At 39.6% G+C, this 14,792-nt stretch overlaps 1 protein-coding gene across 2 annotated transcripts in view; it reads right to left on the reverse strand.

Annotated features, from left to right (window-relative positions):
- The window catches only part of GRM7 (glutamate metabotropic receptor 7), a 919,887-nt gene that overhangs the window by 163,750 nt on the left and 741,345 nt on the right, over positions 1 to 14,792 (reverse strand). For both annotated transcript variants that reach the window (XM_024124143.1, XM_024124144.1), the window contains exon 8: positions 5,328 to 6,263. In XM_024124143.1, the coding sequence (XP_023979911.1) occupies positions 5,328 to 6,263 (936 nt within the window). The remainder of the gene's footprint in view (positions 1 to 5,327; positions 6,264 to 14,792) is intronic.

Below are 14,792 nucleotides of genomic sequence, written 5' to 3' on the forward strand. Positions count from 1 at the left end.
CAAGAGGGAAGAGATATGGGAGCATATGTATATGTATAACTGATTCACTTTGTTGTAAAGCAGAAACTAACACACCATTGTAAAGCAACTATACTCCAATAAAGATGTTAAAAAAAATAAAAGATACACCCACGAGTCAAGCCTTTGTTATCCATGAAAACAACCCAGTCCTCCAACAGACTGTGCCAGTATATAGCAATAGGATATTATAGCACTTCACCAGACAAGCAAGCTCTTGCTGTGCTGTCATTCTACCATTTGCAATGTCTCCCTGAATCATTTCAGTCACATAAATATAATTCCTAAGATAAGGAATCGTTATATTTTGCCTAGAGTTTCCCTCTTCCATCCCTGGCCGCATCCGAGATACTCATTCCAGAAGTCACAGGGTTAGTAATGATAAAACAAGATAACAGTGATATCCTCTTGCATCTTCCTTAACAAAAGCAAAAATAAACTTCATGAGGGTTGATGTTTTGCAAGACAATAAGGAACATTTCTCATACCTTATGATGTGTTAATGAACTCAACTGATGAGAAATTTCACAAAGAAATACTCATATAATCAAAACAAATTCAATATCCTGAAACAGTAAATAGATATTACTGAACTCACTGCTTAATTTTTCTTTTTTTGTGTGTCTTGTAACAATGGAATTCTTCCAGTTGAAACACTTCAACTCTTAAATCTAACGAAAAATGGAAGGGCTATGATTTTGTATGTATTAGGTTGGCAGTAATGTCTTTTGCTGTGATATCTTTTTGCATTTTGCAATTTGCTGCAAATTGCAATGGACAAAGGATTAATCTCCAAAATATATAAGCAGCTCATGCAGCTCAATATTAAAGAAACAAACAACCCAATCTAAAAATGGGCAGAACTTTCCTGGTGGCGCAGTGGTTAAGAATCCACCTGCCAATGCAGGGGACATGGGTTCAAGCCCTGGTTCGGGAAGATCTCACATGCCGCGGAGCAACTAAGCCCGTGCACCACAACTACTGAGCCTGTGCTCTAGAGCCCGCGAGCTACAACTACTGAGCCCGCGTGCCACAACTACTGAAGCCCGTGTGCCTAGAGCCCATGCTCCGCAACAAGAGCAGCCACCGCAATGAGAAGCCCATGCACTGCAACCAAGAGTAGCTCCCGCTTGCCGCAACTAAAGAAAGCCCGCGCACAACAATGAAGACCCAACGCAGCCAAAAATAAATATATTAAAAAATAAATTTATAAAAATAAAGAAGGAAATAAATAAATAAATAAATAAATAATGGGCAGGAGACTTAAATAGACATTTCTCCAAAGAAGACATACAGATTGCCAAGAAGCACATGAAAAGCTGCTCAACATCACTGATTATTAGGGAAATGCAAACCAAAACTACAATGAGGTATCATCTCACACCAGTTAGAATGGGCATCATCAGAAAATCTACAAACAACAAATGCTGGAGAGGGTGTGGAGAAAAGGGAACCCTCTGGCACTGTTGGTGGGAATGTAAATTATAGAGTCACTATGGAGAACAGTATGGAGGTTCCTTAAAAAACGAAAAATAGAATTACCATATGACCCAGCAATCCCACTACTGGGCATATACCCAGAGAAAACCATAATTCAAAACGACACATGCACCCCGATGTTCACTGCAGCACTATTTACAATAGCCAGGTCATGGAAGCAACCTCAATGCCCATCAACAGACAAATGGCTAAAGAAATTGTGGTACATATATACAATGGAATATTACTCAGCCATAAAAAGGAGCGAAATTGGGTCATTTGTTGAGATGTGGATGGATCTAGAGACTGTCATACAGAGTGAAGTAAGTCAGAAAGAAAAACAAATATAATACATTAACGCATATATGCAGAACCTAGAAAAATGGTACAGATGAACCGGTTTGCAGGGCAGAAGTTGAGACACAGATGTAGAGAACAAACGTATGGACACCAAGGCGGGAAAGCCGCGGCGGGGTGGGGATGGTGGTGTGCTGAATTGGGCCGTTGGGATTGACATGTATACAGTGATGTGTATAAAATTGATGACTAGTAAGAAAAAAAAAGATAAGGAAAATAAAAAATTTTAAAAATAAATTCCATGGTTTCATGTACTCTAGCCATATGCCTGGCATGAAGGTACCCGCATTTTCATGCAAAATTCACTGTTCCCAGTTGGCAATTTGGTACCTTTAATTGTGTCAAACAACTATGTAAAACATCATAATCCACTAAGAGTATACAGAGAGAAATATGTGGCTTCTAAATTCTGGTATACAAAGCACACTGCTTGAAGACAGCTTAGTTTCTCCTGCAGCCCGGTTCTACCTATGCAATGTTTTCTAGAACAACCAGAATCAGTGAATCCAGTTCCTGAAAACTTGTATCCTTCTCAGGTTTTTAAATGAGTAAATTATACCTCTGATCTTAACTGACAAGATTCCGAGTCATGACTAGAAATGGCTAGAAATGACAAACGAAATGGTAGAGACCTATAATGCCAAATATGCATTACAACAAGGCTCATCTATAGAACGACTGCAATGATCCCTGCCTTCTATATTCCTCAAGCATAAATTTACAAGGAAAAGCTCTAATATTTTTATCCTGTTGCATGGGAAATTGTGTTTAATAACAGAATGTTTATCTCGATAGGCTTTGATGATGCATATCAGACCCCACAAAAATGTCCATGATTATCAACTTACTGCCATACATTGCATTTCACTACCCTACCTCATATTTTACTGTTCACTTGGCCCAGGGATAAAGCAATGAAATGAAATTCAAGTTGGTTTCACAGATAGTAAACGACACAGATGTAGAGAACAAACGTATGGACACCAAGGCGGGAAAGCCGCGGCGGGGTGGGGATGGTGGTGTGCTGAATTGGGCCGTTGGGATTGACATGTATACAGTGATGTGTATAAAATTGATGACTAGTAAGAAAAAAAAAGATAAGGAAAATAAAAAATTTTAAAAATAAATTCCATGGTTTCATGTACTCTAGCCATATGCCTGGCATGAAGGTACCCGCATTTTCATGCAAAATTCACTGTTCCCAGTTGGCAATTTGGTACCTTTAATTGTGTCAAACAACTATGTAAAACATCATAATCCACTAAGAGTATACAGAGAGAAATATGTGGCTTCTAAATTCTGGTATACAAAGCACACTGCTTGAAGACAGCTTAGTTTCTCCTGCAGCCCGGTTCTACCTATGCAATGTTTTCTAGAACAACCAGAATCAGTGAATCCAGTTCCTGAAAACTTGTATCCTTCTCAGGTTTTTAAATGAGTAAATTATACCTCTGATCTTAACTGACAAGATTCCGAGTCATGACTAGAAATGGCTAGAAATGACAAACGAAATGGTAGAGACCTATAATGCCAAATATGCATTACAACAAGGCTCATCTATAGAACGACTGCAATGATCCCTGCCTTCTATATTCCTCAAGCATAAATTTACAAGGAAAAGCTCTAATATTTTTATCCTGTTGCATGGGAAATTGTGTTTAATAACAGAATGTTTATCTCGATAGGCTTTGATGATGCATATCAGACCCCACAAAAATGTCCATGATTATCAACTTACTGCCATACATTGCATTTCACTACCCTACCTCATATTTTACTGTTCACTTGGCCCAGGGATAAAGCAATGAAATGAAATTCAAGTTGGTTTCACAGATAGTAAACATGCATTATGAATTTGAAACATACTTCCGGACACATACTTTGCTCATTGAGCATATGTTCAAGAAAAACTTCCTCTAAGAACTTCCTTTTATGACTAAAACCGTAATCTGGAACCATTCACTGTCTTTGGTTTTAGAATTCCATGTCCTTTCATAAGATATTTGCCTTTTTCATTGTAAACACAGTCCAATCTTATAGCTGCTAAATCAAACTGTTTAGGTAAAAGACATCTTTTCAGTTGGAAAACCACTCAAAGTCCATTAATCCTTTCTATGATTATAAACAACCAGATTCAACTAATTCCCAGAAGCAGAGATTTGTAAATTTGTAGACATTTCTACTTCAATCCTTGTTCTCCCCACTTAGGGCGCTAAGTCCTTGAATGTTTAAGAGACTTCTCCAAAGTGACGTGGTACCAGGCTAGACGCCTGATGTGCCGACTTCTAATCAAGCTGTAACTGTGCTCTCTCTATAGAGTGTGCCAGTAAGGACTTAAGTCTCAGTTCTGGCTTCAGCTGTACCGACATGCCAGAGCTACCTTCACCAAGTAAAGGTCACCACATCTTATTAAGATCAACCTATTAGCATTGCCCAGTTTGCATATATACAAAACCACATCCAGGTGAGCACAGAGCTCAGATGTATATGAATCACGTTTAGAATCAACACGGTAGCATTGCCTGATTCGCACACATGTCAAGCCTACAGCTACACATATATGAGTTCTGTTAAGATTCAACATCTTAGGACTGCCTAGCTTACAGACTCATAAAAAACATAAAACTCTATATATGGGGAGGGAGAGGTCATGTACACTGGACATATCTAGTATCAACATTTTAGGGCCCACTAATTTTGAAAACTTGGAACTTTTGCAGCCAGATAACACTTCCCCTGTGACATACTGGCCCTCCCACTGCTGGAGACTTGAGTCTCTGATATCGCTCCGCCTCATCTGAGGCAATTACTATACATCTAGCTGTAGGGAGCCTACAGACTGGAATGACAACCAAAGGTCTCCTATATCCACTTATTTAGAGATACATGTAGATACAGACATATGTTGTATAGTTCACACACATGATCCAATCCACAGTGAGCGCCTACACAGCCACTAGGAAGAGAGCGAGCTGGTGATGACCATCCTTAATCCTGGGAAATAACGGACTGTGGCCCTCCTCTCTTATCCCAAGGAAATACATATGAAAGAAGAGGGAGTGGGTAATCAATGAATAGGAAGGTTTAATTTAGACAGATTGGATTATGTTACACTGGATAATCTCTTGCTACATTGCATCACTCTCTAATCAGTTGACTTGAAAAGGCTACACCTCTGGTTGGTTTCCAGTGGAATGAATGTACTGGATTGGCCAAAAAGTTCGTTCGGGTTCTGGGTACAACGTCACGGAAACACCCGGACGGACGAACCTTTTGGCCAACCCAATAGCACAGCCCAAGGCAGGTTTTGGACTTCTGTAGCACTGATGCCTATTAACTCAGGATTTGTCTAGACTTGGGAATACCATTCTGCATTTTTAAAACCTCTTGCTCTATACAATCGATCTGGCTTCGATATTTTCAAAAAGGAACACGTTTTTGAAATGCATGGTGCGGCGTGCATTTTCACTTACCTTTTCCGCCGACTGAGCGGTGCCAAAAAAAATGGGAATGAAGGCAAGCCAGACTATACATGTTGTGTACATGGTGAATCCAATGGGCTTGGCTTCATTAAAATTCTCTGGGACACCCCGAGTCTTGATGGCATACACAGTACATGTGACCATGAGAAGAATGCTATATCCCAAGGAGCAGATAATCTGGAGATCCGTAATGTCACATTTGAGAACTCCCCGGGCCTGCTCAGGGTTCATTGTCTTATGTTCATCATAGTCTATGATGATGTTGGGTGGGTCAACACCAAACCAAATGAAAACACCTAGAAGCTGAACTGATATTAAACTAGAAGTGATCGCCAGCTGTGATGTCGGGCTGATGAGCCTGGGAGCTGTCACCGATTTCTTGCCCTGTTCAAATATGCGATAAATCCGATTGGTTTTTGTCAAAAGGGCTGCATAACTGATGCACATACCCAAGCCCAAGAAAACTCTCCGGAAAGAACACACTGCCACATCAGGTTTGGCTATCATCAGGAAAGTGATGATGTAGCAAAGAAAGATGCCCGTCAACAGAACATAGCTCAGTTCCCGCCCAGATGCCCGGACGATGGGAGTGTCATTGTAGCGGATGAAAGTGGCCATGACAAAGATAGTGGCGATGATCCCCAACATGGCGAGGAAGACAGGGATGACGGCCCAGGGGGAGTGCCACTCCAGTTTGATGATGGGGATATCCCGGCAGCCGGTTCGGTTTTCATTGGGTCGCTGGTCGTAGGGGCAATGCTGGCATGTCATCTCATCAAACTGGTACTGGTAGCCGTCACAAGGCTCACAGGTCCAGCAGCAAGGAGTTCCCTTCTGCGTCTTCTTTCTTTGCCCAGGCTTGCATGGCAGTGTACACACTGACGGGGGGATCTCCCGGAGTCCTTTACCCCACTGCATGTCCTCTATCTGCAACAAGAAATAAGAAGGTGCAACAGGCAGATTAGTTAAGAGGAAAGAAAAAGAACAATAACAACAAACAGTAATGATAACAACATGGGAGACTTGACAAGGTAAAGTAACTAACCCCCAGCTGTAGGAGCTACAACCAAGATTGAACCCCACACCACTTCACTGTAGCATCCTCAGCCTTTACCACTGTAGACTGTGCCAAACAGGCCGGATTGTAAGAATTCCCTGCGGTAGTTATTGGAAATACAGATTCCCTGTTCCTACCCTAGACCCCCCAAATAAGAATATCCTGAAAAGGAGCCTTTGGACCTTTATTTTCAACAAGTACTCAGAGGATTCTTAGGATTAGATAAAGTCAGAGACGACTGACATGCTCTCTACTGCCGTCTCCTGGGTAATAAGTGCAAATGTCCCAAATTAAGTTAAAAATCTTAAGTAACGTGAAAAGCTATATTCATTTCCCTTATTAGATGCTTTTGTTTTTTTTTAATTGTTTTTAAATTATTTTGGATGATATTGCAGTGCTAACCACCTTTTCTAAAATTCTGTAGGCATCACTGCCATTTTCATTGAGAAATTTTGAAGCAAATGAACCTATTTATTTATCACAGAGGAGTGATAAGGTTCATTATTGAAAGTTTTAATTGTAGTTAACGAAGCATTTGATAAGAAAGTAATATGGTCTGGAAACCTTTCAAGATTAGCCATGTACCTATTTGGAGATGAAATTTAAACTAAAACACTATATGCTAGAGGAGGATGAACGTGTGCTTGCTTAATCAGAATATTGGCTTTCTGGAGGGGAATTCATAATTAACAGTCTTCTGAGAAATAATGGCATTAGAAACAAAGAAGAACTTTATTACTGGGCTGATATCTCATCTTTTCCAGCACAGCATCTATTCTTCCTTTTTTCCTGATATCAGTTCCTCACTTTTTTTTTTTTTTTTTTCTATGTGCTTTCTGTGAGATGGGATTTACACGGAAACTCCAGGGGTGGCAAGCAAGACCCAGGCTGGGCCAATTAGGATATTGCATCGTTCTCAAGCTTGAGTACACACTAGAATCACTTGGAGGGGTTTTTACAACCCAGCATGCTGAACCCCACTCTCAGATTTTCTGATTCACTGGGACTAGGATGGTACCCGAGAGTATATATTTCTAACAAAATCACAGATGGTGTTGCTGGAGATTCTCTAGCCATCACTCTTTGTCAACCACTGATACATTCCAACCTCCTAGCCCCAGAGACTGGGTCAGGGATGGGGTCACTACAGAATGGCACAGCATTTAACTTCACGGCTTTTACAGAGACTACATAGGATAAAAATCTTTGTTTCTGTTGGACTTGCAGTTTCCAGAATGTAAGGATGTTGGTGGCTCATGGCTATAAAGAGAAAGTTATTTCTCAGAGGAAGAAGCCAATATCAAGGAAAGCAGAGTAGAGAATTGAAGAGAAAGATTACTGATAAGCCTGTTTAAGCTCCTGGAAACGGCTCTGCCTGAAGCAGGTTTTCCCTATATTGTGTCATTATGTGACTCAGTAAACTCTGCTATGCTGAAGTACTTTGAATTTCATTCCTCTTACTTGTAACCAAGGGTCCTGAAAAATATACCTACTAAATGAATAATTTTAGTATCTACGTGCTGCAAAACATGTACTTAAAAAATACACGAATACATTCCAATGAACACATTTGGCTGATATTCCCCATATCTAGTTAGTCAAATTTTTAACATAAGTGAACAAAAATATAGGTTAGAAAGATACTGGAAAGTCTTAACTATGTTTATTGATTGATTGATTGATTTCGCTGCGTTTGGTCTTCGTTGCCGTGTGTGCGCTTTCTCTATGTTCGGGGAGCGGGGGCTACCCTTTGTTGTGGTGTGAGGCTTCTCATTGTGGTGGCTTCTCTTGTTGCAGAACACGGGCTCTACGTGCGCAGGCTTCAGTAGTTGCAGCATGCGGGCTTCAGTAGTTGTGGCACACGGGCTCAGTAGTTGTGGCTCACAGGTTTAGTTGCTCCACGGCATGTGGGATATTTCCGGACCATGGATCAGAACCCGTGTCCCCTGAATTGGCAGGTGGATTCTTAACCACTGCGCCACCAGGGAAGTCCCTGAGCCTTTTTAAAATGTATACTTTTAAGAGAGAAGGCGGGGAACTAATTTATTGCTCAGTGGAATCTGAATGCTCTGTTAAAACAGGATGCAGTGTATAGCAAGGTGTGATACTTCCATCAAAACTTGAATGAGAACTACATTCAACATCTGAATCAAATGTAGTTAACTCTGGGGGAAAGAACGGCTCAAGGATTAAACTTTAAAAAATATTATAACCTTCTAGTGATTGAATTTAAACTTTAATCAGAGACCCAAGTATCTTTGGATGACTCCTATGAACTCATTTGCCTGGGCACAAAGCCCAAGTCAGCACAAATAAATCTAAGTAGATATCAAACATAATCATTTCTTTCTCAATATCATCATTTTTGAGCCAGTAAGTCACTGTCAGCCATCCCAAAGTCATAAAATTAAGGAAATAATTTGTAATAAGAGAGAAAAAGACATGCATTAACTTTATAAACGTCCAATTTCAAGAAGTTGGAACCTAAAAAATTGCTATTACTAATACAAATGTTTCAAAATAGCAAAGTAAAAGGCCCTACTCATGGTTAGTAAGAAAGACTAACAAAAAAAACCCTACAAATAAATATCATTAGCTAAACTTGAGATTGCCTGATTCCAACACGAGTCATATGATTAAACTTACGCTATAGAATAGATGTAGGGCTCATACAAATATAAAAACAAATTATCATTATATGTAATATTTTATAGCCAATTTCAAATGTTGCCAGCTTGCAAACCCCCCTCACCACAAATAAAATGGTCAGCAATGCTGAACAGCTTTTTTTCTCAACTTAACCAAATGTATACAACAGCTATAACCACAAACTTTACACTGACGACTTAATTTGTTTTCAATTTTCATTTAAAGTAGATCTCAACTCAATATAATTGTATATATTAAAGCAGCAAAGTTGCTTCTTGCTCCAAATGAACAGAAGTCTAATTTACTTGCTTTGCCAACAAAAATCATTATTGAAAATATAATTTATGTTCCATAAAGGTACCAACTAACCTTTAAGAGCTCCAGTAAGTGAGAATTTTGTTAAAGTGACACATAGGATTTGTGTATATCTTTACCTATCGACACAAATTTAGTGCATTGCTTCATAAGAAGAAACAGTTAGCTGCAAATGTCCAGGGGCACCTATTTAAAAGAGGATAATAATTTAGGGTTTTGAAAAATTAACTGTAATGTCAATTGACTTTGTCAAAAGGCTAGAAGGAATGCAAATTTCAAGTTTGTTCTAAACCCTGCAACAAAACTGTGTTTTATTTAGTTAGCTCGAAAGCCAAAGTTAAATTGCAGAAAGATGTAAAAAATTAATAAATAGAAATCTCAATTAAAGAGTGTCAGGAGAAGGGGGAGATCTCACACCCTGTGCTCATAGCTGAACCCAACAGGAAGAAGACTCCTCCTCTCCCTTGGCAAGGACTCGGCCAATGAAAAGCCATGAACCTCTTACTATTGCCCTCCAACTTCCTTTTCCCCTCTGTAAAAGTGTTCTCCTTTCCTTGCTGTGAGGGGTCTTGCATGTGGCTTGCCACGGTTTCAGACCCCGAATTGCAATTCTCTTGCTGATCTCAAATAAACCCATCTTTGCTGGAGCAATATATGTCAGTCTATTTATTTCAGGTAAACAAAGATTAGGAAAAAGGCTAGGACGTGTACCATCGTCTTCTTTAGAAGATACGGTTCTAAATACCCTGATAAGAATGCATTTTCTTCCTGGACATCCCAAGTTGATGGCTATTGGATATTGGATCAGCTCAGTAGCTGGCTCATTGCAAAGGACTGTTGAGATCTCAGCTCTTGGCAAGAGAATACACCTGTAAAGCTATTATCATCAATTAACACCATGCATGGCACATAGATTTTATGGATAAGTGAATCAATGGTTTAAAAAAGAGAAAATTAGGTAATTCTGGCCAATGAAAGCAAAAATAAGCCTTTTGTGGAGTCCTAGGAAAGCGTTCTTCACTCTTTAAAGTAGAGACACAGGGAAGAGATATGCTGTCTTCAGCCTTTGATGTGTGCAAATGTGATATATGGAGCTGCGGCAGCCATTGTGCCACCACGAAGAGACGAGCTGAAGGAACAAAGCTGATATGCTGAGGATAGTAAAACAAAAACAAGACCAGAATTTGTATCTTTGATGCTCTCAAAATAACTTTCTAGGCTCAACATGGAGCCACTCCTGTATGGGGTGCCACGTCAGTAAGCCAAAACTAAGATAACTTTCACATTCCTGTAAACAAGCTTCACTCGAACAGAAATGCAGTACATCTAGTCAGCCAATCTCCAAAGGCTAAGTCAACTCAGGGGCTTCTCACCCCAAAAAGGGTTGATTATGTGGGCCCAGCCCATCAGATAATTTTTATATGTCTTTTCCTTGTTCTTTATTCTTTATCCTACGAGAGCTTTCCACTTTCCACCCCATTTTGCAGTTCTCTGAAAGAAGACTGTCCACAAAGTGTTAAATAAAGTGTGTCTGTACTGCCTAAATTGTCTTCTTTAATCATTTTTTTTTTAACAGTGGCATCATTTTGTCAACCAAATGAGCCAACACTGGTACCACCCTACCCTGAATTGCGAACATGAGACAATAAACTTCCCTTGGTTAACCAAGACCTCATGGGTAGCCCACTACTTGCAGTCAAACATTCTAATAAACTCCTTATTTCTGCAGCTGGTACGTGAAAGCCTGAGACTACTGGACAGTTAGCCAATAATTCAAGTTCGTGTGTGGGTAGTAGAGAGTTCCAGGAAGAAAGGAAACTTGTGAGTCACACGTGATCGGATACACTTGTCTTTGTCTCCTGAAAGCACTCAGAAAAGAGGGCGGTAAACACCTGGACTCAACAAATCAGCTGTGACTCCACTGCTTCTGGCTCAGACAGAGAGAATGAAAAAGTACCTGTCAGCTAAAGTTCTTTAGCACATGTGTTTGGCAAAGAAAAACAGGGGTCTGGCTCTAGCAGAGAAAGCTATTCCACCGGGGATGCGCAAACCTTATAATCACTGGAATTTTAAAATAAAACCCAATGAGTTGCTGTCGTACTGCCAAATGCAGGAATCAAACTGAGAGGATTTTTATACACACTGTTCAGGGCATCCATTTTTATCTAGAAGACATTTTCTCTCTGAAGGAAAACCGTGTCACTGCAGGGATATTTTCTCCAGTGAAGTTCCATTTGCATTTTCCAGCGCACACTCTGTAGAGCGAGCTGGCTGGTGTTTTTGTTGCATAATTCTTTGCAACAGCATTATTTTTACATACTAAAACCTTAATAGAATGAGCTAATTTAACAAGAGCTTTCTTACTAAACACCATTTGCTCATTAAAATATATTTGTCCTGGCTAATTTATGAAAAAATCTTTTCAGGAAAAATGCACAAGAGTGTTGAATTTCTCATACTAGAAAAGAACCAGGTTTAGGTTCCGGTGGGGAGTGGGCAAGGTAGAATGGCTTTACAAGGAATTTTGTAGTATTTCAATGTCTTTTTTTTTCTTTTTTAAGCCTCAGCCCCGATTGTTAAATTTTAGGCAGCAGAACTGGACTATAAAACAGAATTTCGGGACTGCTATAAACACACTTAATTCAAATTCTACTTATTCAAAATTTGGAATTATTTGTACAATTCATCATGTTTAATATACTCTAGGAAGAAAGTGCCATGCACGTTCTTCATTAAAGTGTATATAAAAGATTGTACATAAAAGAGTACATAATTGACTAGTTTTTAACTATGGTGGTCCCTGGGCACCCATGGAGGCATTTAGAGCTTCATCTCACCGTAAAGCACCTCGAGGTCCAAGATGTGGACAGCTCTGTACTGCTACTAAGACCTTTTTAAAAAAAATTTTTTACTGAACTATAGTTACAACGCTGTGTTAATCTCTTCTGCACAGCAAAGCAACTCAGCTATATGTGTATATATGTGTATGTTCTTTTTCATATTCTTTTCCATTATGGTTTGTCACAGGATAGTGAATATACTTTCCTGTGCTGTACAGTAGGACCTTGTTGTTTATCCATTCTGTATATAAGAGTTTGCCTCTGCTAACCCCGAACTCCCATTCCTTCCCTCCCTTCCCCCCAGCCCTTGGCAATCAGAAGTCTGTTCTCCATGTGAGTCTGTTTCTGTTTTATGGATATGTTCATTTGTGTCATATCTTAGATGCCACACATAAGTGATTTCATATGGTATTTGTCTTTCTCTTTCTGACTTAATTCGCTTAGTATGATGATCTCTAAGTCCATCCATGTTGCTGCAAATGGCATTATTTCATTATTTTTGATGCCTGAGTAATATTTCATTGGAGATTTATATATGTATATTTATATATATGTATGTATTGAATACACACACACACACACACACACACACACACCATCTTCTATAGCCATTCCTTTGTTCATGGACATTTAGGTTGTTTCCATGTCTTGGCTATTGTGAATAGTGCTGCTATGAACACAGGGGTGCATGTATCTTTTCCAATTATACTTTTGTCTGGGTATATGCCCAGGAGTGGGATTGCTGGATCATACGGCAGCTCTATTTTTAGTTTTTTGAGGAACCTCCATACTGTTTTCCATGGCAGCTGCACCAATTTACATTCCCACCAATAGTGTAGGAGGTTCCCTTTTCTCCACACCCTCTCCAGCATTTGTGATTTGTAGACTTTTTAATGATGGCCATTCTGACAGGTGTGAGGTGGAACCTCATTGTAGCTCTGATTTGCATTTCCCTAATAACTAGCGATGTTGAGCATCTTTTCATGTGCCTATTGGCCATCTGTATGTCTGCTCTGAATGAAGACCTTTTTCTGAATTATGCCAGTGGTACCCAAACTTGACTGCATATTTCAATCACTTGGGGATCTTCTAAAAATTCCAAATAGGCAGCAGGGTGTTTGAAAGCTCCTCTGGTCATATGTAGACAAGTATGGGAAAGAATGAACTAAACTCTGTGAAGGGCTGGAATTTAGGAGAAAATATTTGCTTTGTTTAGAGAACCTATTGACTGCAGGCTTCTATTCTTGACCTTAGGATGCATTAGCTCTCATTAAAAGGCCAAGAAGGTCACCTAAAATGCTCAGTTATACTCTTATGGTTTAATGGGAAAGCATGGCGCTGTAGTGGAATTACAAATTTTCACAGTTCAGGAAGGTCTCCGGACTTATATTTCATAATGTCACTGGCTAAACAACTTAAAATGCCTAGAAAGGCTCAGCCCATAAAGCAAACAACTGATGTGAGAGTAAAATAGTGCTTCTCCTCAAAACAAAGTCTAAAGGAACACAAAATAAATTACATATGCAAATACATATTGAATTATACATCAAGAATAGACTTCATTAGTAGTTCTGCCAAAATGATCTGCATTTACTATTTCTTCTTTGTTGTTGTTTATTTATTTAATTTATTTATTTTTGGCTGTGTTGGGTCTTCATTGCTGTGCGCGGGCTTTCTCTAGTTGTGGCGAGCGGGGGCTACTCTTCGTTGCCGTGTGCAGGCTTCTCATTGAGGTGGCTTCTCATGTTGCTGAGCACAGGCTCTAGGTGCACGGGCTTCAGTAATTGTGGCACGTGGGCTCAGCAGTTGTGGCACGCGGGCTCTAGAGCACAGGCTCAGTAGTTGTGGCGCACGGGCTTAGTTGCTCTGTGGCATGTGGGATCTTCCTGGACCAGGGCTTGAACCTGTGTCCCCTGCCTTGGCAGGAGGATTCTTAACCACTGTGCCACCAGGGAAGCCCTGCATTTACTCTTTCAATGCTTGCGTTTTCCTTAAGTACAAGGGGAAACGCAGGTGGTATTTATTAAATTTGCATAATTAAAAGCTCCCAGACTGACTGAACAGTTTGCCCCCAAAATAATTCTACATTTCTTTCTTTATCACACCTTTCTATACCTCTAACTAAAAAAGGGTTATCTTTACTTGGCTTCGGAACTTACTTTTATTTATTTTTTATTTTATTTTTTCCAGAAGAATCAGGACAGCCTTCTGGGGAACCTTCGATTTTTCACAATGTTGATGCTTTTTCAAAATTACCATATACTCAGTTGGCCAAACAATACATATCTGCTAACACTAGTTAGCTATCTCTTTCAGAAACAAAACTGCCAGGAGAGGAGCCATCTCCTTATAATGTACGTGTTAACTACAAATCATCTCTTATTTAGTCCCACCCTGGGGACACAGTTCCCTAAATGATGCTTACCAATCAGACATTAGGTATTTAATCTTGCTTGAATTATTATTATTATTTTTAACATCTTTAATGGAGTATAACTGTTTTACAATGGTGTTAGTTTCTGCTTTACAACAAAGTGAATCAGTTATACATATACATATGTTCCCATATCTCTTCCCTCTTGCGTCACCCTCCCC

The sequence above is a fragment of the Physeter macrocephalus genome, chromosome 18 (genome assembly GCF_002837175.3).
Source record: "Physeter macrocephalus isolate SW-GA chromosome 18, ASM283717v5, whole genome shotgun sequence".
NCBI classification, from domain to species: Eukaryota; Metazoa; Chordata; class Mammalia; order Artiodactyla; family Physeteridae; genus Physeter; species Physeter macrocephalus.